Source organism: Onychostoma macrolepis, chromosome 18 (genome assembly GCF_012432095.1).
Source record: "Onychostoma macrolepis isolate SWU-2019 chromosome 18, ASM1243209v1, whole genome shotgun sequence".
Lineage (NCBI taxonomy): Eukaryota > Metazoa > Chordata > Actinopteri > Cypriniformes > Cyprinidae > Onychostoma > Onychostoma macrolepis.
The window spans coordinates 4,871,894-4,899,671 of record NC_081172.1 but is presented as its reverse complement, the minus strand read 5'-3'; the positions used below and the strand labels follow the sequence as shown (position 1 = coordinate 4,899,671).

At 34.8% G+C, this 27,778-nt stretch overlaps 2 protein-coding genes across 2 annotated transcripts; both read left to right on the top strand.

Moving 5' to 3' along the window:
- Positions 1 to 538: 538 nt before the first annotated feature.
- Positions 539 to 18,071, top strand: ppp6r2b (protein phosphatase 6, regulatory subunit 2b). The gene is made up of 23 exons (XM_058751220.1): positions 539 to 792; positions 3,663 to 3,795; positions 5,049 to 5,306; positions 6,333 to 6,519; positions 6,609 to 6,746; positions 7,524 to 7,589; positions 7,803 to 7,915; positions 9,249 to 9,362; positions 9,435 to 9,561; positions 9,658 to 9,810; positions 10,466 to 10,657; positions 11,614 to 11,678; positions 11,795 to 11,910; positions 12,024 to 12,109; positions 12,206 to 12,303; positions 12,579 to 12,630; positions 12,727 to 12,854; positions 12,927 to 13,081; positions 13,165 to 13,327; positions 13,411 to 13,484; positions 14,701 to 14,905; positions 15,039 to 15,113; positions 15,188 to 18,071. The coding sequence occupies exons 3-23, from the start codon at positions 5,080 to 5,082 to the stop codon at positions 15,216 to 15,218; spliced, it is 2,565 nt and encodes an 854-aa protein (XP_058607203.1). The 5' UTR covers positions 539 to 792; positions 3,663 to 3,795; positions 5,049 to 5,079; the 3' UTR covers positions 15,219 to 18,071.
- A 1,028-nt stretch (positions 18,072 to 19,099) lies between these two features.
- Positions 19,100 to 27,276, top strand: LOC131524265 (MOB kinase activator 2). The gene is made up of 5 exons (XM_058751221.1): positions 19,100 to 19,927; positions 22,616 to 22,767; positions 24,058 to 24,154; positions 24,890 to 25,014; positions 25,101 to 27,276. The coding sequence occupies exons 1-5, from the start codon at positions 19,818 to 19,820 to the stop codon at positions 25,331 to 25,333; spliced, it is 717 nt and encodes a 238-aa protein (XP_058607204.1). The 5' UTR covers positions 19,100 to 19,817; the 3' UTR covers positions 25,334 to 27,276.
- The last annotated feature ends 502 nt before the right edge of the window (positions 27,277 to 27,778 follow it).

Here is a 27,778-nt window from a genome sequence, read left to right as displayed (position 1 = left end):
TAAACGTCTATTTTTCACTTAAAAAAAAATAATTTAAAGAAAATAATATTTCGATTGTTTTTATGTATATATTTAAAAATGTTTTTTAATTAAATGTTTATTTTTGTGTTTACATGCATTTATTGGCATCCATGCAAAAAAGATGATGAGTAAACTGAATAAAGGTTAAACTTTCAAAAACAATTTACAGTAACTCCATAACACATTACTGGCCCACAAATATACTATAGGCTAATATAATAGTAATATATTGATATTCATAACAGTTGTGACTATAATCTTACAAAACCTGGGGAAAAAAATACAATTTTATATTTGATGTTTTTGTTTGTATATTTTTCTTAAAATAAGTTAAATTATAATATACTTATTTTTATACAAAATATTTAACATATATAATGTTAATACAACATTATAATGTTAATAAATATAGTGGAGGATATATATTTTTAATACTGTATGTAAGGAATGATTATGCAGAGCTTCCGTGTTCTCATAAAACTAAATTGAACCGATCGCCCAGGCGCGTTCACACACACACAGCATGCGCGTCCGTGTCTCCTGGTCGGCCATTTTGACTGGAGAAATAATGTCAAAATCTTTTTCTGCTCACAGTTTAAAGCTCTGAAGGGGCCAGTGCTGAAGCAGGGCTGCAGAAGGAGGGAGGATATCGGGGGATCTATGGATGCAGGACGATGCATCGCCAATCAAACATCACATTTCCCCTCTGACAGCCTACAGAACGGCTCTGCTCACAGACTGCTGTTTGTCTGACATCTCCAAGTGTTACTGGTAAGTTCATAGCAGTGCTATTTATCGCTGTTTCAGTGCGTGTATATTCTGGTCGATCGTTTCTGATGAACACAGCAGAACAGCGTTTATGACCTGCATATGGACTCACGTGACATATGAGCAATGGTTAAATATACCATGATTATGTTAAACACAAATGCCTTTCACCTTGAAGTGTATGTTCATTTAACGTACAGTCTTCATTTACTGTGAGATCAGATAGGTAAGACAATTGTACGTCGTAATATTGCCATGGCGTGCTATTTGGGCTCCGGAGTATGTTTACTTTTGTTTATGCAAACAAGCTTGATACGATTTGAAGGCTTTTGGCAGTGGAGGCATTTATAATGCTTTGCCACATCCAGTAATCTGGCATGCAAATTCCCAGCGTTCCGATTGGTGTGTCGAGTCTCGCCTCTGCGTTCTGATTGGTGGATCACGGACAGTGACATTGAGCGAGGCCGCTGTGTGTCTGTCTGACATTGATCTTGAACGAGGGGTTTGATTTCGCCTCGTCGTTATCATAAAAACGTTTCGTGTGTAATTTAGTGAAATATAACATGGGAAAGAGAAGAATTGTACAGTCTTCAGATTGTCATCGAATGCCTGTAGTCCTGTCACACACGTCAGTGTGAGTGTGTGAGGCGTGGACTGTGTGATTTGATCACACACACATGTTGATCTCTGCAGCACTCCCGATTTCACCAAACACACGTGATTTCAGTCCTTTAGTATTTGCTCACTGCTGTTCATAATGTTAAAGACCTCACTTTGCCAGTTCTACACATTAGATAAATACATAGATTCAGACATCAGCATTTATATTCTAATTCTGTATTTATTTAGTTCTATCTGTCCATCATTCTATCATTCTTTCTATCTATCTATCTATCTATCTATCTATCTATCTATCTATCTATCTATCTATCTATCTATCTATCTATCTATCGTTCTATCTATCGTTCTATCTATCGTTCTATCTATCGTTCTATCTATCGTTCTATGTATCGTTCTATCATTCTGTTGCTATCTATCTATCTGTCTATTCTGTCTTATCTATCGTTCTGGCTATCTATTGTTCTATCTATCGTTCTATCTATCTATCTATCTATCTATCATTTTATCATTCTGTCATTCTGTTGCTCTGTCTTTCTATCTATATCTATCTATTGTTCTATCTATCTATCGTTCTATCTATTGTTCTATCTATCTATCGTTCTATCTATCTATCGTTCTATCTATTGTTCTATCTATCTATCGCTTCTATCTATCGTTCTATCTATCGCTTCTATCTATCGTTCTATCTTGTTGTTTTATCTATCTATCATTCTGTTGCTGTCTTTCTATCGTTCTATCTATTGTTCTATTTTATCTATCTATCGTTCTATCTGTTGTTCTATCGTTTTATCGATCTATCATTCTGTTGCTGTCTTTCTATCGTTCTATCTATTGTTCTATTGTTTTATCTATCTATCGTTCTATCTGTTGTTCTATCGTTTTATCGATCTATCATTCTGTTGCTGTCTTTCTATCGTTCTATCTATTGTTCTATTGTTTTATCTATCTATCGTTCTATCTGTTGTTCTATCATTTTATCGTTCAATCATTCTGGTGCTGTCTTTCTATCGTTCTATCTATTGTTTTATCTATCTATCATTCTGTCTATTGTTCTATCTATCATTTTATTGTTCTATCATTCTGTTGCTGTCTTTCTATCGTTCTATCTTGTTGTTTTATCTATCTATCTTTCTGTCTATTGTTCTATCTATCATTTTATTGTTCTATCATTCTGTTGCTGTCTTTCTATCGTTCTATCTATTGTTTTATCTCTATCTATCGTTCTATCTATCGTTTTATCGTTCTATCATTCTGTTGCTGTCTTTCTATCGTTCTGTCTATTGTTTTATCTATCTATCTATCGTTCTGTCTATTGTACTATCTATCGTTTTATCGTTCTATCATTCTGTTGCTGTCTTTCTATTGTTCTATCTTGTTGTTTTATCTATCTATCTTTCTGTCTATTGTTCTATCTATCGTTTTATCGTTCTATCATTCTGTTGCTGTCTTTCTATCGTTCTATCTATTGTTTTATCTATCTATCATTCTGTCTATTGTTCTATCTATCGTTTTATTGTTCTATCATTCTGTTGCTGTCTTTTTATCGTTCTATCTATTGTTCTATTGTTTTATCTATCTATCATTCTGTCTATTGTTCTATCTATCGTTTTATCGTTCTATCATTCTGTTGCTGTCTTTCTATCGTTCTATCTATTGTTCTAATGTTTTATCTATCTGTCTGTCTGTCTATCTATCCTTCTGTCCATCTATCTATCTATCTGTTGTTCTATCTATCGTTTTATCGTTCTATCATTCTGTTGCTCTGTCTGTCTGTCTGTCAATCTATCATCTCTGTCTACCCTGAAATAATGTGATATCCAGTGCTGAAAAAGTCATAAAAATTAATAACAATAAAAATGGAGATTTCAATAATGCATATAATTGTTTATAGTTATGCTCAGCTCTGAGTTTGTGCTCAGTCTTTGTGAGTGTTTTCTTTATAAGTGTGTTGTAATAGATTTGGTGCAGTAATGGTCTGTGACACTGTTAGATGTAGTTTAGTCTGGCAACTGACCTCATATCCGCTGATTAATCCCATTAAAAGACTAAAAAGGAACATGGTGTGTGTGTGTGTGTGAGTGAACACCTTCATGTGCATTTGAACAAGAGCTTATTCAGCGTGACTGTTAGTCGTATTACAGAACCGTGATGTGGCTTAAATGAAGTGTGCATGGCATGCTTTCCTCAGCTCTCATCTGATGGACTGTTCGTCTCACTGGTCATGTCTTGATGACTTGTCTTTGTCCCTAAAGGTGCCTGTGTTGTAATGTGAGGCAGCCTTGCGGATGGATGGGTTATATGACCACTGACCACTGAGTCTAGTAAACCAATGTGTGTAAACTGGTCTCTGCATCCCAACTAAGGACACACACCATCTGACTGAAGGTAATTACTGCTTAACATTCTCTATGGGTGAATTATAAGCAAAACCAGCATTATTATCATGACTTAAGTATTTTACACATGACACCGCCCTACATCGTATTTGCTGAATGAAATCCAATACTTGTTTCTTACTAATTTTAAGGTGCTGATTCCAAAAATATCTATCGTTTGTTTTTCTCAAGCATGTCAGGCTTTCTCATTAAATATAATGCAATTTGTAGCATTTTTGTTATCGACAACCATTTGTAAGGTGAAGTGTTGTATTATCCTTTAACAAGCAGAAAAATTGCCAGTTTAGTCTGAACCAGTTTAGAATTATTTGTTCAATTCTCAGCCGATTTTCACATGAATGATTCTTAAGACATTATTTTAAGCCTAATCCTAATTTCAAGGTTAGAATTATGGCCGGTGACAAGAAAATGCAAACATGACCCAGTCAGATGTTTTCTGCTACATCTGTGGATGTTTTACTACATCAAACAGCAACTGAAAATTTATTTATAAACTTATAATTAGCCTATTTGACATTGAATGGACTATTTGAATATATTTTACACTCCTTTGCAGATTATTAGTTAGTTATACATTTTAAATACCTATTTTGTCATTAAAACTGAAACCTTTGGGAACACACTTTTTTCATATATATATATATATATATATATATTTCATATTTGAAAACGCTACTGTTATTTTGTGAAAGTTTTTATTGATATTTGTAACTCTGTATCATCAAATTAGGCAATATTAGGCCTAAGACATTTTTGTTCGTGATGCAGGGCTGTGTTGTAAACAATATCAGCGGTATTAATATGGTGATCAGCTTAAGTATTATACACACAATCCTACGCCATGTAATATTTGATGATGTATACAAGTCCAGGGACAGCCAAACCTGAAGGCAAATGAAATCAGATCAGCTAATAGTTTTAAATTGACCGATGCAATTGATTCTCAAGCTGCTCATCAAGAGTTTAATTACAGCTGACTCGCTTATGTTTAATAGTTGCTGTATGTGCTGCTCTGAATATGTTTTATTTATACTGTAGGTGTTCATTTTACTGTGCATTATTTATGCATTGCTCTCTTCTGGTGCATTATGCATTTTCTATATCGACGTTTTTGACTAACCAAGAGTGTAGTGAATAAGTCGGTGACGGGCAAACCCTGTGAAACATCAGCTTGCTTTGTTTTTCTGATATGCTTGAGTAACACTCTCACTCTCACTCTCTCTCTCTCTTTTTCTGTCTCAGACTCTCTCTCTTTCGTCTGTAAGCTGCAGTTATGTTCTGGAAGTTCGACCTGCACAACTCCTCTCAGATTGAGAAGCTCTTGGAGAAGGAGGACGTGACCCTACAGGAGCTGCTGGATGAAGAAGATGTGCTGCAGGAGTGCAAGGCCCAGAATCAGCGCCTCCTCCTCTTCCTCACCCGGGACAGCAGCATGCTGGAGCTCCTCAACCTCATCACGCACGAGCCCCCTGCTGACCGGGAGGAGAAACTGCGCTACAAGTGAGTGGAGAGACTGTCTGGATTATCAACACTTTCTGAGCTGCTCTAAAAAAATGATTTGAAACTTTGCCTGTGATGGAGAAAAAGTAATGCTCAGTTCAATTAATTGACCAATATTTGGCCAGTTTGAGATTATTGGACAGGCCGATTAGATAGCGGATATTTGGCCAATTATAGATTGTGTAGCAGGCTGATTACTTGGAACAGATATTTGGGCATTTTAAAATGATCTAGTCTAATTAAACAGCTGATGTTTAGCCATTTTAATATAATAAATGTGTTAAAATATTTATTTATTGATTGATTTTATGTTCATTTTAAACTTATTAGCTAGTCTGAATATTTAAATAATATTTGGTCCAGTCTTATTTTTGTATTATTTACATGCAAAAATATATTTAGCTATTATTATTATGTTTTCGGTTTCTGTTCATTTTAATTTAAGTTTTGCTAATTTAGCGTTTTCCTTTTTATTAGTTTTAGTTTTGTTTTTATATTTCTTCTTGCTTGAATTAATTTAATTGAATTTAATTTATAGTAAGTTTACTTCTACTTAAACTTCTGTTTTTAAGTTTAATTTGTAAGTTTTTCAGTTGTATTTGTTTTATTTTATTTCAATTACTGGAAACAATTAATAATAGTTTTAGTTAACGATAACAATACTGATTTGGCCCTCTGGGAGTCATTAGACAGGCTTATTAAACAGTCATAATTTGACCATTAAACAACGATTTTTGGCCATATTGAGATTATCGGCTTGGCTGATTATTGCACTTGGATGTTAAACGGTAGTGTTAACTCTATTTTGTCCATTCGCAAATTTACAGACAATCTCATTAATGGATAACACACATTTTCAGTTCCTAAATATCTTTAGTGAATTTTGAGTAAATATGATGTAATATAAATGTAGATGCATTCTTTCATGTGCTGCCATTAAATTTGCATTGTATACTGAATTTATTTGCGATATATATCAATCATCCACTTGTCATATATTGTTCTTTCTCTCTGTCTCTCGTGCAGGCATGCTAATGTAGCATGTGAGTTGTTGACATGCGACGTGTCCCTCATCAACGATAAAGTTGGTGGAGATGAGTCTCTGATGAACACACTCTATAGTTTCCTAGTGCAGAAGTCGGCGCTGAATCCTCTACTGGCTTCCTTCTTTAGTAAGGCCTTCGGCAACCTCATCACCCGCAAGACAGAGCAGGTGCGCAAACATGTCTCTCTTTTTCATGTGAAAATCTGTTTTTCTGCAAATTTTCATTCAGCTTTTTGCTCATTTACATTATTTATCAGGTGATTGGTTTCCTAAAGAACAAGGAGGATTTCATAGGGCAGGTGTTGAAACACTTGGACACGTCGGCCATGATGGATCTGGTGCTGCGTCTCATTAGCAGCGTGGAGCCAGTCTCTCTCAGACAGGAAGTGCTTACTGTGAGTGCACACGACCTGCTGATTCATTTATAGGTGTTTCTTTAGTGGACACTTTGGCTTTGTAAAAAATAAACTCTCTTACACTTATTCTCTCACCATTTATTTAATTGGGATCACAATGTCGGCTCAACATCGCGATGTCTGATCGTCTATCGGCCCAACCCTATTGCAAATGCAATTTTAGGCTAATTTAATAGCGTTTTATACATCATTTATTATATAGCTTTATTATATACCATTTAAAAATTTTGAATTCTGTAAGATTTTTCTTAATGCTTTTGAAAGAAGCATTTTATGCTCATCAATCTGCATTTATTTGATCAGAAAATACAGTAAAAACTGTAATACTGTTAAATATTATTACAGTTTAAAAGAATTGTGTTCTATTATAATGTATATACTCATTACACCAGTCTTCAGTGTCACACAATCCTTCAGAAATCATTCTATAATATGCTGATTTACTGAGAAGCAAGAAACATTTCTTATCAACGTTGAAAACAGTTGTGCTGCTTAATATTTTTGTGGAAACCATGATACATTTTATTTTTTCAGGATTCCTTCATGAATACAAAGTTCAAAAGAACAGCATTTATTTAAAAAAAAACTTGTAGTATTTTTTTCTGATTTCAAACTTTTAATGGTAGTGTACATATAATATTTAAAGACTTGTTTAACTCATTGTAGTTAATTTGTAGATTAATTCATATTTTAAGTGCTCAAAACTAAAGAAATGCCTGTGTCTGTGTGTGTGTGTATTTGATTTGATGTTTTCAGTGGCTGAATGAACAGAGGCTGATCCAGAGACTCATTGAGCTGATACACCCTCACAGCGACAGTGAGGTCAGTCACTGCAGTTTTACATCTGCAAAGTTTAATACCTAGAGTGAAGCATTGATGAAGACTAGTGATGCTAGGTTTTTGATCTTGGTACTGAAAATGTCCTCATGCAACAAAAATATTTAATTCCATCTTTCAAATATATAGTAATAAATATGAATCTACATGAATATACATTTATGAAGTATATTCATAAATGTGTTTATGTGTTCACAGACGCAGTCAAACGCATCTCAGACGCTGTGTGACATCATCCGTCTGAGCAGAGATCAGGCCAGTCTGCTGCAGGAGACATCAGAGACCGACCCTCTGCTCACAACACTAGAGCTGTGAGTGTGTGTGTGTGTCATCCCTTTCACTGCAAACTGTGCTTGGTCACTTTTCATGTCAGCTAGATGGTGTCTTGCTGTCTAAGTGGGCGGTTGTCTGTCGGAATCAGCAGCAAAGTGGACCAGACTTTGTCTAGGAATGGTTCAGAAACTGTTCACCCAAAAATGAAAATGATCTGAAACTGTGCTCGCCCTCAGGCCTTCCAAGATGTAGACGAGTTTGTTTCGTCATTGGAACAGATTTGGAGAAATGTAGCATTACATCACTTTCTCGCCAATGGATCCGCTGCAGTGAATGGGTGCCGTCAGAATGAGAGTCCAAACAGCTGATGAAAACGTCACAAAATCCACAAGTAATCTACACAACTAGTCTTGTGAAACATCAAAATTGACCAACGTATTTTTTTAGCCATGTTTGTGCTTGTAAACTCTGCTTGTTTCATGCATTCTTTTCCTCCTGATACAGAAAAGACTATTTTTGTCACCAAAAAAAAATAAAAAATTATAAATAGAGGACTTGTATTTTACCCAGAAGTGATGGTTTAAAGTTAAAAGTGTCTAACTTTAAAGAATGTTAAAGTGCCCCTATTATGGATTTTTGAAAATGACCTTTCACACAGCTCTAAGTGATTGAAAATATCCTGCAAAGTTTTAAATCTTGAGAGACAATAACTTTATACACAGTGCACTTTCAAAGAAAGCGTCGACTCTGAATCATAGTCGTTTTTAAAACGAATCCCAAGCTGTTTCATGTTGAGGTCAACATGAAACATTAGCGTTTTGCGCGCGCAGACCTGGGAAAACTTGATCGATTTTCACGTTGGTCTGAATGAAAATGCAAATTCATTCTTTGCCACTAGGTGCGGCTTTTGGAGCAGTAAAAATAGCTGTTTCCCCGGTAACGGCTGTACACACAAATGCTGCTTTATCAGGCATTACAAGCATGAAGAAATCGACCAATCACCGCAGATTAGCGTCACGCAAATGAGGGGTTTGGAAAAATGAATCGTTGAGCGAACCGTTTGGGAGTCGTTGAGCAAATAGGGTAAAAATAAATGCATATTATTAAACACAAAAGAAGTGTTTTTTAACCTTGCATGCATGTCAACCATTTGTTGGGGACTCCCAAAACCAAAATATGAACCTTTCATAACCCATTATAGGGGCACATTAATTGATGGACTGGAGAGGTGTAGATCACTTGTGGATTATTGTGATGTTTTTATCAGCTGTTTGGACTCTCATTCTGACGGCACCCATTCACTGCAGAGGAACCATTGGTGAGCAAGTGATGTAATGCTAAATTCAGCTGCTGTATGTGTCTGTGTTTCAGACAGCAGAATGTTGAGGCCCTATTGAAGAACATGTTTGAAGGAGAAAAGAGTGACGTGTGCATTGTCAATGGAACTCAAGCTTTACTCGCACTGTTGGAAACTCGTAGACCAGGGTGAGTAGCACAAACACAGACATTTCATCTCATGTTCACTGTTACTAAAGCGTGTGTGTTGGTGTGTAACAGTGTTGAGCAGGTGACTGACCCGTGTTCTCAGGGATTGGAAAAGTCTTACACTGTAAACAACAGCATTTTAATGGGCATCCAGCCACATCTAAAGCACTTCCACCACCTTCTGTTAAACCCACCCAAGGTTGGTCTGTTCCTGCAGTTATATAACAAGTCTTAAAAATGAAATGAAATCACTGAAAGATGTCACACTGAGGATGTTTCGACTCTCTGTGCTCAGAAATGTGTGATGTTGACCACGATGGGTGTTCTGGAGGAGCCGTTTGGCAACGCACGACTGCATGCATCCAAACTGATGGCTGCTCTTCTGTACACCAGAGCTCCCAGAATCCACCTCGAGCTCTGCCAGCTGAACATGATCAACCTGCTGCTGGTATTAGTCATTCTTAGTCTAGTCAACAAATAAATAAAATGTTTTCTTTCTTAGGTCCTATCATTTTTTTAAATTTAAAATGTTACATTTTAATCTTTCTGGATACTAAGACTCTTCAAACAGTATTTTCAAGATAATGTTAATAGTTTAATTTTTGTGTTGTAAGAAATTATTTTATTTATTATTATTTTTTTTTAAATTACACTACTGTTCAAAAGTTTTAAAGAAATAATACTTTTATTCAGCACGGATGATTTAAATTAATCAAAAGTGACAGTAAAGATATTTGTTACAAAACTTGCAAATTATTTACTTTCTATTTATCAGACAAGACAAAAAAAGTTAAGTATCATGTTTTTCTCAAATTAAGCAGCACAACTGTTTTCAACATTGATAATAAATGTGTTTTGAGCAGCAAATCAGCACATTAGAATGATTTCTGAAGGATCGTGTTACACTGAAGACTGGAGTAATGATGCTGAAAATTCAGCTTTGCATCACAGAAATAAATTACATTTTAGAATATGTTACAGAAAATTATTTTTTTAATTAAAAAAAACAAACAAACAAATTACTGTATTTTTGGTCAAATAAACACAGCCTTGGTGAGCATTCTTAATGCTCTTTCTTACGCTTTCTCAATTTCTCTCTATAGGATTTGTTTTTCAAATTCTCCTGGAATAACTTCCTACACATCCAAGTAGAGCATTGTGTCTCTGCCATCCTTAACCAGACGACACCGAACGGGAAAACAAACGACAGTCCAGATCAGATTCAGCTGGAAACACAAGACACACAAAACTCAGACAAATCTGACATGTACCCACACTGTGACATGATAAAGCATGTAAGTATGACCCTCACTTTTTAATAGTGTATTCTCTATTATTTAAGTATAGTCATATATAGTAATACATAATGTGTCAAATAGAATAATATTATATATATATATATATATACAGTGGGTACGGAAAGTATTCAGACCCCCTTAAATCTGGGTCTGAATACTTAGGACCATGTGATATTTCAGTTTTTCTTTTTTAATAAATCTGCAAAAATGTCAACAATTCTGTGTTTTTCTGTCAATATGGGGTGCTGCGTGTACATTAATGAGAAAAAAAAAAAAAAAAGACCTTAAATGATTTTAGCAAATGGCTGCAATACAACAAAGAGTGAAAAATGTAAGGGGGTCTGAATACTTTCCGTACACACTGTATATATGTGACCCTGGACCACAAAACCAGTCTTAAGTCGCTGGGGTATATTTGTAGCAATAGCCAAAAATACATTGTGTGGGTCAAAATTATCGATTTTTATTTTATGCCAAAAATCATTAGGATATTAAGTAAAGATCATGTTCCATGAAGATATTTTGTAAATTTCTTACCGTAAATGTATCTCAACTTAATTTTTGATTAGTAATATGCATTGCTAAGAACTTCATTTGGACAACTTTAAAGGTGTTTTTCTCAATATTTAGATTTTTTTTGCACCATCAGATTCCAGATTTTCAAATAGTTGTATCTCGGCCAAATATTGTCTGATCCTAACAAACCATACATCAATGGAAATCTTATTTATTCAGCTTTTAGATTATGTATAAATCTCAATTTCAAGTTTTGTTGTCCAGGGTCTTTAGGTAAATAAAATATATATATATTTATTTTGATAATAGTATATTTTGCTTGGAGTTTCACTTCTACACAAGTTATTCCATTTGTTCTGCCTATGGCATTAATTGTCAGAAATGAAAAAGCATCTTGTGAAATATGTGTACATTGTGATATGATTGTGTGTGTGCAGCTGCTGAAGGACTGCAGGCTGGTTCAGAGGATTTTGGATGCTTGGGAGGAAAATGACAAAACACAGTAAGGACAAATTAAAATATACGTGAGCCGAGGAGTCAATATGCTGGTTGAGTATTTGTATATTATATTACATGTATAGTAATAAAAGCATCTGTCCGTGTGTGTGTGTGTTATAGGGAAGCTGGAGGCATGAGAAAAGGCTATATGGGTCATCTGACCAGGATTGCCAACACAGTGGTGCAGAATGCAGAGAGAGAACAGGAACAGACCCAAATTGCACAGCTAATAAAAGGTAGCTGACTCGCACACCGGGAGTGTTTTAGGGTGGATTTGTGTGTGATTTACATATTATATTCTTAAACAAATTCTTTATCTTCAAATATTTGGTATGTTTGTGTATGACAGAGCTACCAGAGGACTATAAAGCACGCTGGGAGCAGTTTGTGAATGAAACGCTAACAGAAACTAACAAGAAGAACACAGCAGACCTGGTAAGATTTCACACAAAGACAATCGTAGAGAGTATTTTCACTTCAAAAATAACAATCTGAAAATCACCTTTAACGAGCATCTTGCTCTTTACACAGGTGTTCTCAGATTATCAGATCCAGCAGATGACGGCAAACTTCGTTGATCAGTTTGGACTGAATGACGATGAATTCGGAGACCATGACGGCAGCATCGGGTGATTCCCTGGTTTAGATAGTTAAATAAATAATTATGAATTATTAAAATATGTAAAAATATAAAATTCATGTAGATGTTAGATTTATAATTGTATAAAAAACATTTTTCTTAAATTTATAGTTTAACTACTGTAAATCTTCCATAATTAGAAAAAAAAGGTTTACATTTGGTGCTTCATACAAACATGGTTACATGATGTCCAGTAATTTAATTTTAATAATTGTTTATTGATACAGGTTTAAATGTAAGTTTCTGTGTCTGTTTTTCGTGCAGCGCCACGTTCGATCGAATCACAGAGATCAAATTTAACCTGGTGGATGAGGGGGTGAGTATTACTTAATGCCAATTCTTTGTTATTTGTTCTGTATTCTTAAGTTTTGTTTTTTTCCTTTTACCCTTCCTGTTTTTTCTCATCTCTCAGGCGAGCTCTGCCATTTTTGAGACTCGCACGAAGGAGCGAATCAGGCCATTTGATGATGCTGAGGAGGAGGAAGATATTTGGGAGGATAAAGAAATCAACTATGCAACACAAGTGAAAGCCAGAAGCAGGTTCATAAAGCACACACACACATACTGATACACAAAACAGCCATTGCTCTGACTGCTGTTCATCTTCGTTAGGTTTGGACTGGTGACAAATGCTCAGAAGAGCGAGGCGGATGGTGGCTCTCGCAGACGTCTGGGGTCACCTGACATGGAGTGGTTTCCAGAGACCAAACAAACTCAAGAAAATACCAAGAACCAGGAAATGGACAAGCAGTCCAGCGATCCGCAAAGTACGTTCACAGCTCACACAATCTAGATCTAGACAGCTGATCCAATATAATAACTGACTGGAAAGATGAATATCACTCATCAGGTCCTGGATGGATAGCGAGTTTTGAGGACGACTTCAGCTGTCGGGATTTTGCGAGTATCGCGATGGATACAGGCTCCAGCGTGTGGGGGAGCTCTACAGCCCAGCTCAGTGAGACGGAGGAGAAGGGATGGGCGACTTTCACAGACTTTCAGCCCTTCTGCTGGTGAGGGAGGGACTTTGTTTGACTTGATATTGTGTATTGTCATGTCATTCAGACACTGTGCTTAACGTTCTCATGTTCTGCAGTTCAGATGTAGGACCCAGATGCAGTTCACCTGTGGACTCAGAAAATCCAAACAAACCGAGCCAAAATGAAGAGAGTAAGTCGCTTACTCGCTTATGCCATATATATATATATATTTTAGTGCGGTCAAACGATTAATCACATCCAAAATAAAAGTTTTTGTTTACATAATATATATATCTGTATATATTTAAGAAAAATAAGTTATATGTGTTTGTATTTACATATACATAATGAATTATGTAAACAAACTTTTATTTTGGATGCGATTTAATTGTTTGACAGCACTTAAAAAAATAATAATAATAATTTATTATTATTATTAATTTCTTTTCTTTTTTTGGATCATTCCTCTTTATACTAATGCTCAACAAATAAACACCCTGGCTTAACTATGTAATGTGTTACCAAACTTTTATAAGCATCTTTCATTTTGCAAAAAAAAAATTATAGATATTTTATTAAAATAATAATATAATTGTGCAATATTTGAATTTAATAAATTATTTTCTCTCTCTAAATGTTATTAGCCATATGAATATTAATTTCTATGTAAGATGCTTTTAAAATGTTGTTGTTGTTGTTGTTAATAATAGTAATATTATTAACTTGGAAATATTTAATAATAAATATATTTATTGCTAGGGGATTATGATATTTTGTTCCAAATGTACTTTTATCATAAATTTTATTTAAATATATCATAATTTAAATTTTATCATAAATATTGTTTTATTATTAATACTACTACTAATATTAATAAAATAATGTAATTTTATGTAGTTGATGTAATTATGTATCTTTAATTTTATTAATTTTCCCATCTCGTTGCCTGTAGTCTTAAGAATAGTTTCTTATGCAAGAATGCAAAATACTTATAAATGTTTTGCATTATTATTAATTTTAGTAGAAATAATAATAATAATAATAATGTTTATAATAATAATCACTATTTTTAAAATTATTAATAAAATGTAATGTTTAAGTTTAATACATTCATAAAATAAATGCAAAATAAATACATTTAATTTAATAAAATAAATTTAATAAATAAATAAATTCATTTTCTCCTCTAAATGCTGTTAGCCATAATAATGTTAATTTTCTATGCAAGATGCTTATAAAGGTTTGGTGTTAATAATAATAATTGTTATTATTAGTATTTACCTTATATATATTTAATAATAGTAGTAATAGTAATATTTTTATTAGGTATTTGCGGTACTTTTGGTTATTTGTTCTAAATGCACTTGAAATGGTATCTTAACATCAGCTCATGTGTCTTGTGTAAGTTAAAGGCTCGTCAGCGTGTGTGTGGAGTGTGTGTGGGACGAGGAAGGCTCCGCTGGTGGCGTCCGACAGCAGCTCCAGTGGGTCAGACAGTGAGGAAGAGGAGGACCGAACCAACATCATCACAGAGAGCGTCGCCACAGCCAATGCCAAGGACAATGTTAAACTCAGTGTAGATGCAAAAAATGAGAAGGCAGTCTTCATCAGGTAAAACTTATAAACTAATAAACATTATTGCATTACATCTAAGCATTATTAAATTGTTAAAAATTTGCATATTGACTCGAGACGTCACGGAAAGATTTATATACACAGTAATGTTCTTTCCACTGTCTTTCAGTGACACTAATGCCAGAGCAACAGATGTCATAGCAACAGGAAGCATCACTGGTACTCAGTCGCCCAAGGAGCAGAAGTGAGTGTCTTTCCACTGGAAATTACTGGACATGTAGTTAAAGTGTCTAAATATTGCTTTGTCTCGTTCTGCAGGGGCAACTCCAGTAGTAACGGCCCGATGTAACAGCATTTCACCCACCGCTCGCCTCCATCCTCCATCAAATGTTAAAGGCTGTGGCTTCCTGTTTTCAAACACGTTTCCTCTCCCTCTGGCATTTGCCGTTTCCATTGGTCTGCCGTATAGTTACGTGGGTCTTTTTGGTTTGAGCATAAGCGGTACTCTAGTTGATCTCTGTCTTCCCTAATGAAGACATCTTCACTGTTGGGAACACTGACCTTTGAACCATGTGAGAGCAACCCCACTACAGTCTGTGTGTGTGTGTTTGTTGAGTGTTGTGGAACTAGAATATAATGCACATCCACGGGTGAATTCTCACGTATGCGTAAATATGCTTGGTACATCTACAAGTGTGATTTATAGTGTTATTTTTACGTTTCTGAACCAGTATTTTCCACTTAGAACAGGCAAGAGATCAAGTCTGTGTGTATGAGTGTGTGTGTGTATGAGTGTGTGTGCTCTGTCTTGATCGATCTCTCTGTTTGCTGTAGCCCTTGGGCCCGGTACTGATTTGATTTCAGTACTGATTTGTTTGCACTTTTGTTTCCACAGCACTTATGTTTCCAGCTCCGCCCGTCATCCACACAAACAAAAATAATTGGGAGCAGGTCTCAATATTTCTGTTTTGTTGCAAGCTGTTTTTCTATAAAAGTATGGAAGCTTGTTTCCACCACAGAATAAAAAAATTATGTTGAGATGAAAAATTGCAAGCTATAAACTCCGAATTGCGCCGTTCTGAGGGGAAGAAATCAAAATTATTATTTTTTTAATTCTGTGGAAGAAACGAGCTTCAATATAAAAGGGATAGTTCACCTAAAAGTAAAAATATACTCATCATGTTGTTCCAAACATGAATGACTTTCTTCTAAAGAACACAAAAGAAGATAATTTAATAGAATGTTCATGCAGCTCTTTTTCAAAGAATGTAAGCGGATGGTAATTTATACTGTCAAGTTTCAACAAAGACAAAAATGCAACCATTATGACAAAAAAATGGACTAAAATATTGTGGAACAGTGTCTGAAAAAATTCCCTCCATCATGGTATTTAAATCTCATTTGCATTTATTTAGGCTTGCTGCATCTTGATTGGTCAAAACAATTTGCTTAACCTTGCGCATTGTTTTATAGCTGATTTGTTCATTTTCAGCAAATGACCATTTCAATTTCGTTGTTTTCCTCCCACATCAGAATTCAGCGCACAAGTCGTATATAGACCAACGTCTCTTTTTATGCTCCATAAAGTAAAAAGGCATGTTGAGCGTGAGTAAATGATGACAGTTTACATTTTTGAGTGAACTATCCCTTGTAACATGTTTATGTAAGGCCGTTTGATTCTTCTTGTGTCTGTGGTTGGTATCCGAACGAACTCAGGTGAACGTCGTGTGTCAGAGCGAGTCTGTGTGCAAAAGAAGAAGAACCGAGGGCGCGTGTGCCTTGAAATATCAGAGAATGACACATCAGTGTTAAACACGTGCACATATATCTTTAATCACATCTTCCTATATCACTGTCAGGTCTTAGTAAGAATTGTCAATGTGTATTCTTTACGATATGTACACTTAATATTATATTTTTATGACTTAATTACTAGCAAAACACTAGAACACTGCAGTGTCCATCTGAATCTAGAGAGATAGCAATAATAGTATTTCTTAGGTTGGTTTTCTTTTCTATTAGTAATGTAGCTTTGAAATGTGCACACAGGCACACAAACTGTTGGTGAGAGCGAGTGTGTGTGAATGTTTGAAGAGGCCCGGTGTGTTTTTAGTTTGTTTTTGCACTTTTGAAAACTTGATTTTGATACCAAATGCAATGGGGATGTTAGTGGTGGTACGATAACGAGAGCCCTCGGTCGGTGTTTGGTCTATGTGCATTTTTGAGTTTACAAGTCGTTTGTTGTGTAGGTTAAAATTGCAGATGTTTTTGCGAGTGTGTTAGTACAATGAGACTAAAGAGCGAGACCAGAAAGGAAATGTCAGTCGATCAGTACAAGGCTCTGTGCTTGAATGTAATTCATATTTATTTAAATTTTTTTGCCAAATATTTTCTTTAATATTCCGTCTTTCTCCCATTAAGGATAACAGGGTTCTATTCTCTCCTCACTGAGACTGAATTCTTTCTCACTTCTCATCATTACTTCATTCATATTTGTGGTTCAATTTAATTCAGCACTTCAATACTGCCACTTAGTTGCGGAATAGCAGTGAGGTCTTTGCTAGAAATAAAAGGTAAGACACTAACCCCCCTTTATCTCGTCTTCCGCGTACATACAGGTCTGTAATAACCACTTTTTGTGTGTAATCTGGTCCAGGCATTTCCCCCCCGATGTCTAGATGTTTAGTTGACCTGTCAGACACCGTAGACGGGTTTAACTAGTTTTGCTGCTGTTAATGATTTGTCGTTTGCATTAGCAGAACATGAACGAGAAGGGAACTGAGTTTTTATAAGAGAGTCACAATTTGTGATTGTAATTCTCACATTCTTTGTTATTTTCATATCCCCTATAGCTGAATAAATAGATGCATCACAACTTGCAGTGTGAAATCCATGTTTCTGTTGTTGGGTTATTTTCTTTTCAGCTCTTGTATGTATTCATGTACCCAAAAACACAAACGCATACTGTACGTTATGAACTGGTACAATATTTTGTGTTATGTTCGGCCTTGAGCATCTGTCCATGGTGTGAAACTGGAGCACAGGTCTGTTGTCATTTAGTCAAATGCCTTTTTAATGTATACTGATGCTGGTGGTTTCTTTTTACTTTCTTTTTTTGGTAAAATGCAATACTGTACCTGTTATCTGTTGTCAGAGTTGGGCTTTAAAATCAGATATCAAACAAATAAATATTTCAAACGGGTTTGTGTGTCATATGTTAAGCCAAAACACTTTTTTATTTCTTTCCAAATTAATAAACTAAAGCTATGTATATGCACAATAATTAACTTTAGTACTAAAACATTGGCTCAAGGTCATTTTACAATGTATAGTTCATCTAGCTAGAAAGCACTTTCCACAAATGGGGATTGCAGATGATGAATGCAGTCTAAGTAATGAAAATTAAACTTATTTTTATTTTTTTTATTTTAAGTGTCAAAAGTAAAATATACTTGGGTAAACAAAGGCAAGGTAACAGGTTACAAAAAGGTCACATTAAATTGTGTTAGTTACTGCATTAACATTAACTAACAATGAGAAATGCATTTGTTACAGTGTTTAACGTTTGTTAATGGTCATTAACTGTTCATTGTTAATGTTAACACACTTCCATTAAATGTTAGCAGGTACATCTTGATTAATGTATTAGTAAACTAACTAAGATTAATAAATGCTTTTCATTTCTAGTTCATTAACTAATGCAGTTAGAGTTGTGACCTTGTGACCGAAATTGTTACCCAAAGGTGCATACAGCCTATGTATAAACTGTGGGGTGAAAATTAATATAAAAATAAAAAAAACTTCATGTGCCTTACGGTCAATACAAGTGAAAAATTGAATTGTAATATAATGTTCATGTACTTTGGCAAATCAAGGCAAGTTTATTTATTATACAAATGTCTTACACATGAATCATTCAAAAATTAAAATCATTTAAAGATAATAATAATAAAATGTTTATTTAAAAAAATATATGAACGACAAAATATTAACATTAAAGTAGGTCCACTTTTTCACAGAAATTATGCATTGCAAAACATGAGTATTATTCTGTAAATGTATGACTTGTTTTAAAATGTTTAGCCATTCAGTGCCTGATAAACAATGCAAAATTAATATACATCGGTAACACTGTATAATATGGGCTCATTTGTTAAGCTAACATTAACAATGAGCAATATATTTTTTACAGCATTTTTAATGCAAGTTCATGGTTCAGAGTGGATTAACTAACACAACTTTTGATAAAAAAAAACAAACAAAAAAAACATTTAACCTATATTAATAAATGATGTGAAAGTATCGTTTATTGTTAGTTCATGTTAACTCATTTTAATCAAATGAGAAGTGATGAAGCGTTGAAAATGAGAATGATGAAGTGTTACCTTTATATCAATGTAATACAACTGATGGATTTTTAAATGTATTTTAAAATGTCCAAATGCAAGTTTGGGTTCACCATACCTGATGATTTGCCTTATGTCATCATGAACATGAATCCAAAGGAATGAAAAAAAACTTCACTGAAAATTCCATGACGGGGAATGACACCAATCCTGAGTGAAGTGCACTGAAAGCGAAAGTTCCCCTGGAGGCACAAGAGGGCGGTGCCTCAGGTGAAAAGGAGGCGGGGCAGCTTGGGAAAGTGGGCGTGACTGAGTGTGTGTAAGAGAGTAAATATTTTTCACTACTGGTGGAACCTGTCCGTCTGCTTCACCGGAGACACAGAGACTCAGCCTGAAGTGTAGGACGCACAAAGAACAGCGGAGAGAACACAAACACATTTACCAGCAAGAAACCAAAAAGAATGCTGGATGGAGCAACAGTCTGAACGTAGACCAGGATTGGAGATCATGTAGATGAAGACGACATGCAGTGTGTTTGTTTACGTGACAGGTGCATTGGTGTGTTAGTCTGAATGAGGCGTGTGTGTTTCTGAGGACCTTTAATGGGTAGAAGCATCCTGGATATGGGGGGATGTCAGAGTTACAGCAGCTCTGATGAAGAGGATGTCAGCGCTCTGAAGGCAAACTACACCAATGTCAGCCTGTTCAAAGTGTGAGTATATACTGCACCTACACACACTAGATAGGCAGTAAAATAAGGAATGCACACATCAGACAAATGTCTGCTGAAGAGATAAGTGCCAGCATATCTTGAGAGAGAGAGAGAGAATGTGTGTGAGCGTATCAGTAGTTTCAGTTGGGCTTCGTGTTGGAAAAAGGCTGAAAGTCAAAGGAAACTTCCACAAGTCCATGTGTGTTTGTGTGTGAAAACATGGACCCTCTGCACAAAGGTTTATGGGTAAACACACCTGCTGCGGCCCGTGTATTTACATACCGCACACCTGTGCATGAGTGCAACTGGTCATTTTGAAGAAAAAATGCATTGCTTGATTAGAAAATGTTGTCTAAAACCAACACTTTCTCTTTCACATAAGCATTAAACACATGAAATAGCAATTTAAAACAAGTACCGTGGTGGTAATACTGATATAGGCATATGTATTTTCATATTTAATAGTACAGTTACATGGCACTCGCATATTATATGCACAAAAACATGGTATGTACATTATAAATACCATTGTATTTGTAGGTCAGTTACTTCTAAATTAGAAATACATGGCTCTTTTACTTGTTAATATTTTAAACTGCTGTATCTAACGTGCCCTTTATCTAATAGAATCTAACCTCACATCAAGGAAATACTAAAAATAACTATTCAAATTGTCAAAATATATATACACATACATACATACACACACACGGCAAAAAATATCGGCACCATTGGTAAATATGATCAAAGGCGGCTGTGAAAATTAATCTGCATTGTTAATCCTTTTGATCTTTTATTTAAAATATTCACAAAAATCTAATCTTTCATTGGATAATAAGAATTTAAAATGGGGGGAAATATCATTATGAAATAAATGTTTTTCTCAAATACACGTTGGACACAATTAATGGCACCCCTAGGAATTCTTATGAGTAAAATATCTCTGAAGTACATTCCCATTCATATTCACAATTTTGAGCACTCCAGGTTGATTATGAACATGAAATTATCCAGCCATGGCTTCCTGTTTCACAGAAATATAAATAGGAGGGAAAACAAAGCCCAAATTCCCTTAATCATCCATCACAATGAGAAAAACCAAAGAATATATTTATGATGTGCAGCAAAGGATAATTGAGCTTCACAAATTAGTGAAATGGCTTTAAGAAAAGAGCTAGAGCAGTGAAAATTCCCATTTCCACCATCAGGGCAATAATTAAGAATTTCCAATCAACATAAAATGTTACGAAACTACCTGGAAGAGGACGTGTGTCTAATGCAGGTAATAAAGGTTAGATTTTTGTGAATTGTTTAAATAAAAAAAATCAAAAGGATTAACAATGCAGATTAATTTTCACAGCCTTCTTTGATCATATTTACCAAGGGTGCCGATATTTTTGGCCATGACTGTATATATATATATATATATATATATATATATATATATATATATATATAAAAATACACTTGGCAATAATAATTGATACTTGCATCTATATTTCTTTTTGAAAAATACAAAAAAACATTACATCTCCTCAAGTGTCCATTAAAGGCATGGTAAACATAGTATTTCAGCACAGTGATGAGATGTGCTGCAGGTGATGCCTGAAGGATCTTACTGAAAATACCTCTCATCAGAGTGGCTGATTTAGATGAAATCATGCGATAATGCAACAGGGTGTGATGAGAATCTCATCAACTTTAAAAAATGCTTACATCAGTAAGTAATGAGCAAAAAGCTGAACCTCTATGTGTGCAATAGACAAAAATGCAACAACATTTGTACATTGCATAAGTGTGGCATAAGTATCCAGGTGTTTTTGGACAACCATATGGCAGATATTCCACCTCACAGCCTGTTTTAATCAGTCAGGTCAAGGCCACCGTCTCAAACCTCCCACCACACACAAACACACACTATCAGTTATTTCAAGGCTGAATTCAGAGGTCTGTTTTCTCTGCGTTCACACACTCAGCGCGCTCCGCAGGCCAGCGTGCATGTGGTTTTTCTCATTTGCATGAATGAAAATTACAAGCGCTGTCTACAGTAGAAAGCCGCACTCTTTCCAGTAAGAATGTGTTGATTGCTCACTAAAGCTGTCGGAAAACACAACCTCCTTCAGCACATACAGTAATCGACCAGCCCCATGTGCACACATGACAAACTAAACCAAACTAAATCCCTGTATGTCCTTGTGTAACGTCACACTGTGTGTGTTCGCAAACTGTTTGCTATTTGCTCAACAGCATAACTATTTGAACACAAATTAACTAGCAGACAAGCTCGCTGCAAAAGAATTTCCCATCGCAAAGCCAGTTTGCCTTCATACTGCAGCTATATATCAGTACATTTCAAATGAGATTTATTTTATGCATTTCCCCTCTTCTCCAGCTTGCTTCTTAATCTAGTTGTCAAATAAACCTGGCATTGTTACATGTTACATATTACAAATATTGTTGACACCGTAATGAATTGTTTTTTTGTAAGTCACTTTGGATAAAAGCATCTACTAAATCCATAAATGTTTAAAATGACTCTATTTGACCCTCCATTCCTGGTCATATTGCGCACAATTGATTAGTGTTTAGAGGAAATTTGTGTATATAAAAAGAGCTTTTATCAAAATGTAATAAATTACTCCGCTGTGGATTCTCATCGAGTATCCTGTTGACTGTGTGTGTTGACAGAAAGAATAACAGTCTACATATAGTCCTGTCTGCTGAGGTCAAACCTTACCTGAAAGATCACTTCCTGTCCAGACGCATCACTGATCTCGACCTTCTGACCCTCTCTGCCCTGCCACACGGCCTCGACCAGCAGGAGTGGATAGCAACAAACAGTGAGTATTCAAACACACAAACAAAATATAAAAAATTAATGCCAGAAACAACCATATTAAAATTAATTAAAACTAATATTTTTTAAAAAGCAGGTGTGTTTGTAAATATATTATATATATATATATATATATATATATATATATATATATATATATATATATATATATATATATATATATATATATATATATATATATATATATATATATATATATATATATATATAGCATAAATTAAACACGCACACGAGTCAGAGTGCACATAATGCCCGTTAAACACCCAGTGATTAAAATATGATGACACACTCAAAAGTGTCATCTGAGTGAGCAATTCAGGGCTGAAACAATACACTAGAGACAGAAACATGTCAAATATTTCTCAACATATGTATAATGTTCAGAAATGCATAAAAGAATGATGGGAATGTGTTGGGCTTGGCTCATATATCTAGACATTTGAATAAAGGCTGGTCTGTAGCTTAACTTAATCTGACCTGGAACCACCCACTTACAATTAAAAAAAAAAACTAGTGCTGTCAAACGATTAATCACATCCAAAATAAAAGTTTGGTAACACTTTAGAATAGGGAACACTTATTCACTATTAACTACGACTTTTTCCTCAATAAATTCCTAATTTGCTACTTATTAATAGTTAGTAAGGTAGTTAATTTTAGGTATTGGGTAGGATTAAGGATGTAGAATAAGGTCATGTAGAATAAGGCATTAATATGTGCTTAATTAGTACTAATAAATTAGTAATATTTTAGTAATATGCATGCTAATAAGCAACTAATTAAGAGACCCTAAAATAAAGTGTTACCAAAAGTTTGTGTTTACATAATATATGTGTGTGTACTGTGTATATTTATTATGTATATATAAAATACAAACACATGCATGTATATATTTAAGAAAAATATGTTATGTTTATATATTAAATATATTTTTATACAAAATAAAATATAAGAATATAAATATATAAGTGTATATACACATGTAAATGTTTTCAAAATATATACTGTATGTGTGTGTATTTATATATACATAATAAATATACACAGTACACATATATTATGTAAACAAAAACTTATTTTGGATGCGATTAATCGTTTGACAGCACTAAAAAAAACAAATACACAACAAAAATAGTATGTACAAAGAAAAAAACAGTTTGAGACAAAAGCAATTTTTGTTTGCACTATGCATCAGATAGTTTGGCAGAGGTCTGTGGGTTTGTTAGGCTCTGTGTGTGTAATGTGTGTTAACTCATCTTACCGTCTCTTCCAGCGGTGTCGTTTTTCCAGCACACAACCCTCTTCTTCAGCGCTCTGTCTGATTGTTGCTCAACGACCACGTGTCCAGCAGCCAAGAGCTCAGGAAACATGTGAGCAGAACAAACACGCTTCGTTACAGCTAGATAAAAGAGACTAATAACTTAATTCACAGCTTAAATACAGACAGAAAATGTGGCATATGTACACCTTACCAAATACTGCCTAAGCAACAGTTTATTATAGTTAACAATAAAATATCACAACAGTTTGACAGTAGTAGCTCTGTAGTCAATATGGTATTTTGATGGAAACTACACGGTAAGATGAAGGCCAGATTAAACAAACTATAATTAAAAAAATTTTTTATGAAACACTGAAGGTGAAATGTAAAATATAGTTATGAAATATAGTTATATAGAAATATAGTTGTGGTTGTTATTGCTGATTTATTTTTAAATATGATTTGTCAAGCATGGATACAGATATGAATGCAGATATCAACACCCAATGATGACAATCAGCATGTGATTTTAAATTTAAAAAGTTTTTTAAATCCCTAAACCATCATTACATAACAAGTAGCTTTGTTGTCACATAACAAAACAACAGCAGTGACAGTAAATACACCAAGAACAGTACAAAAATGCAACTGTCTAATTAATTCTTGCTGCAGCACTATTACAGTAAATATACAAGAGATTACTGTGACAACACAGATCATTATAGTGATTTTACATGTTAATCACAGAATACAGTCATATAATAATCATCAGCTGCAAAAATACTACTGTAAAAACCTATCTAAAATATCACATGGTTACAATTGCAATTGTTTGTCTTTTCAGTTTGTATGAATGGACAGACGATCAGGGGAAGAAACTGAAGTGTTCAGCTCCCATCTACATCGACTACGCCTTGTCCTACATCCAGGAGATACTCGCAGATGAGCGTGTGCTTCCCACCAAGGCTGGTATGAAGTTCTCACAATCAGAATTTGCCTTAACAAGCTGAAAATGATCTGAACGCACATAAGTGACTGTGTGTATGTGTGTTTAGGTTCAGCGTTCCCTTCTGGATTCATGTTCCTGATACAGAAGATCTTTGTGATGCTCTTCCGCACGCTGGCTCACCTGTTCAGCGTTCACTACCAGGACGCCATCGCCGTGGAGATACACCCACACCTCAACACGCTCTTCACACACTTCATCACCTTCAGCCACATGTTCAGACTGCTGGAGCCCTCAGAGACAGCGCCGATCGACGAGCTCATCGCCGTGCTCACACACTGATTCACAAACACAAGGAATACACACGTGAGGTCTTCACCAAAAAAATTCACAAACGGGACACTCTGTAGTTTTGGCACCTAATGGACACGTGCAAGTGAAGACCACGAGACTGCGAGTCCACATCAAGTGCACTATTTAGGACAGTTCCTTTTTTGATGTTACATGAAGAATCCCTTTGATGTTTTGACCCAGTAGAATTAGAATGTGTCAATCAACTTCAGACTGAGCTCTGATTGGACAGCGCAGATGACCCCGCCTGTACGTGGTTTTTCAGTGCCAGCTGTGAATGTGGGCAATTTTCTTTTGGCCAGTGGCCACACGGCCTTTCAACGAGATGCAATTCTTAGGAATCTGGGAGCTTTCAACTGTACTTTGCAAATTATGGCAGCATTCCTTCTTGGTGTGTTTGTCTGCCACACTGAATGAAAAAAAAAAAAACACTTTTTAGGAGGGGGAAAAATGCTTTTCCAAAAAGATAAACTGCCATTCAAGAGTTTGGGGTCACTATTTTTTTCCCCCTTAAAGAAATGACTACTTTAACTCATTAAATTGACCAAAAGTGAGTCGGTAACAGTAAATACATTTATAGTGTTACAAAAGATTTGTTTCAAATAAATTGTGTACTTATTCTATTCACCAAAGGATCATGAAATTTTTTTTAAAAATATCAGTTTCCACAAACTTATTAAGCAGCACTGTTTGCAACATGGCTGCTGAAATATCAGCTTTGCCTCACAGAAATAAATGACATTTTAAAACTATATTAAAATGCAAAACGTATCTTAAAGTGTAATAATATTTCAAAATATTACTGTTTTCATTTATTTTCGATCAAATAAATGCAGCTGTGGAGGGCGTAAGAGACTTTTTTCACAAACATTAGAAATCTTACCGACCTCAAACTTTTGAACTGTGTATTTTTAAATTAATCACAAACACATCATGTCCTAATCAGATGCGACGCGATAATACCACAAAAGAAAAGACTTTTCCTTGTTTTCCCGAGTTTTTATCCAAACCCGACTGTGACAACTAAAAGTACGTTTATGATCACGTGACTCCTATTTCCGTAGCCCCGCCCATTCTGACTGGTGGCCACTAGTTTAATGTGTGAACAAACCTACGTGACCATAGCAACCCGGGATTATCAGGAATTCATTAATATTTTATTTTGAATTAAGAAATTATTATATTAATTATTGTAGAAATTATTACATAATTAAATTATTATATTGACCATAGGCTATCGGATTGTATAGGCAATTGCACGCGATGTAAACAGCATTCGAAATAAGTTTATCATGAATAGACTAAATGTTACATAAAGTAACGTTACATAAAATAAAATAGACCTACAAGAAAACATTTTTATCCATCCCACAATCTTGGTAGCTGTGTGTGTCCATTAACTGATCGTCTTTTTCCGTAATATTTGTATATTATTATTAGCTATTATTATCAACACCATTATTAGCCTATTATTATATTTTTATATTCCTTTTTCCCCTTCATTTCGATCTCTTTACATAACGTTCTGGCTAGTTTTGTAAATAAGCCTACTGTAAATGCTGAACATAAAGCTTTGATCATGCTGACTGGAATTTATAGCCTATTGGAAATGCAGTTGAATTTAAAATATATTTCTTTTTTCCTGCGAATTAATAATCATTAATATTATAGCCTACTGCCTACTGTTTCCCTGAGAAATGAATCATCCACGTAGTTTCATTTGTAAATGAAAACACAACACGTTCATTTATCATCACGCACTGGCATAAATAGCCTACAATCATAAAGTATTGGCATAATTGTCAGGCGTTTACAGTATTTGCAAAATATATGGTAGCAAATAGCATAACGTTAATTAGGTAAAGCGATACACGAATTGAAAGGGTAAATAATAAAATATATTTATATGAAATAAATATAAAAATATAGCCCTAACAAGTTAATATAGCCTAATAATAATAATAATAATATTAAATGAAATGTTTAATGTTAATAAAAAGAAATTTATCCATCTCTAATAATCCCTGGTTGCTATGGTCACGTAGGTTTGTTCACACATGAAACTCGTGACCACATAGATAATCACAATGATTAATTCACACAAAACACCTCTAGAAAAATACTGTAATAGAATGTAGCCATATAGGCCTACTGTTGATGATCTTATAATATGGGTTTAGTGTTTGTTCGTGTTCCTGTATGTTGAAAGACCGAGGAATATGAGGATAAAGAGAGAGATCAGATGTTTCTTCTCGATCCTAAGCATTCATAAATGAACAGCCCTGAGGATATTAGAAATATACACATGAATACACACCGCAGAGAGCTGGTCTGACTGGTTCCCAAGAGGAATTAGATCCGTTTACTCTCTCACACACACACACACACACACACACAATCACATCACATCCAGCCATTGTAATGCATCAGTGTATC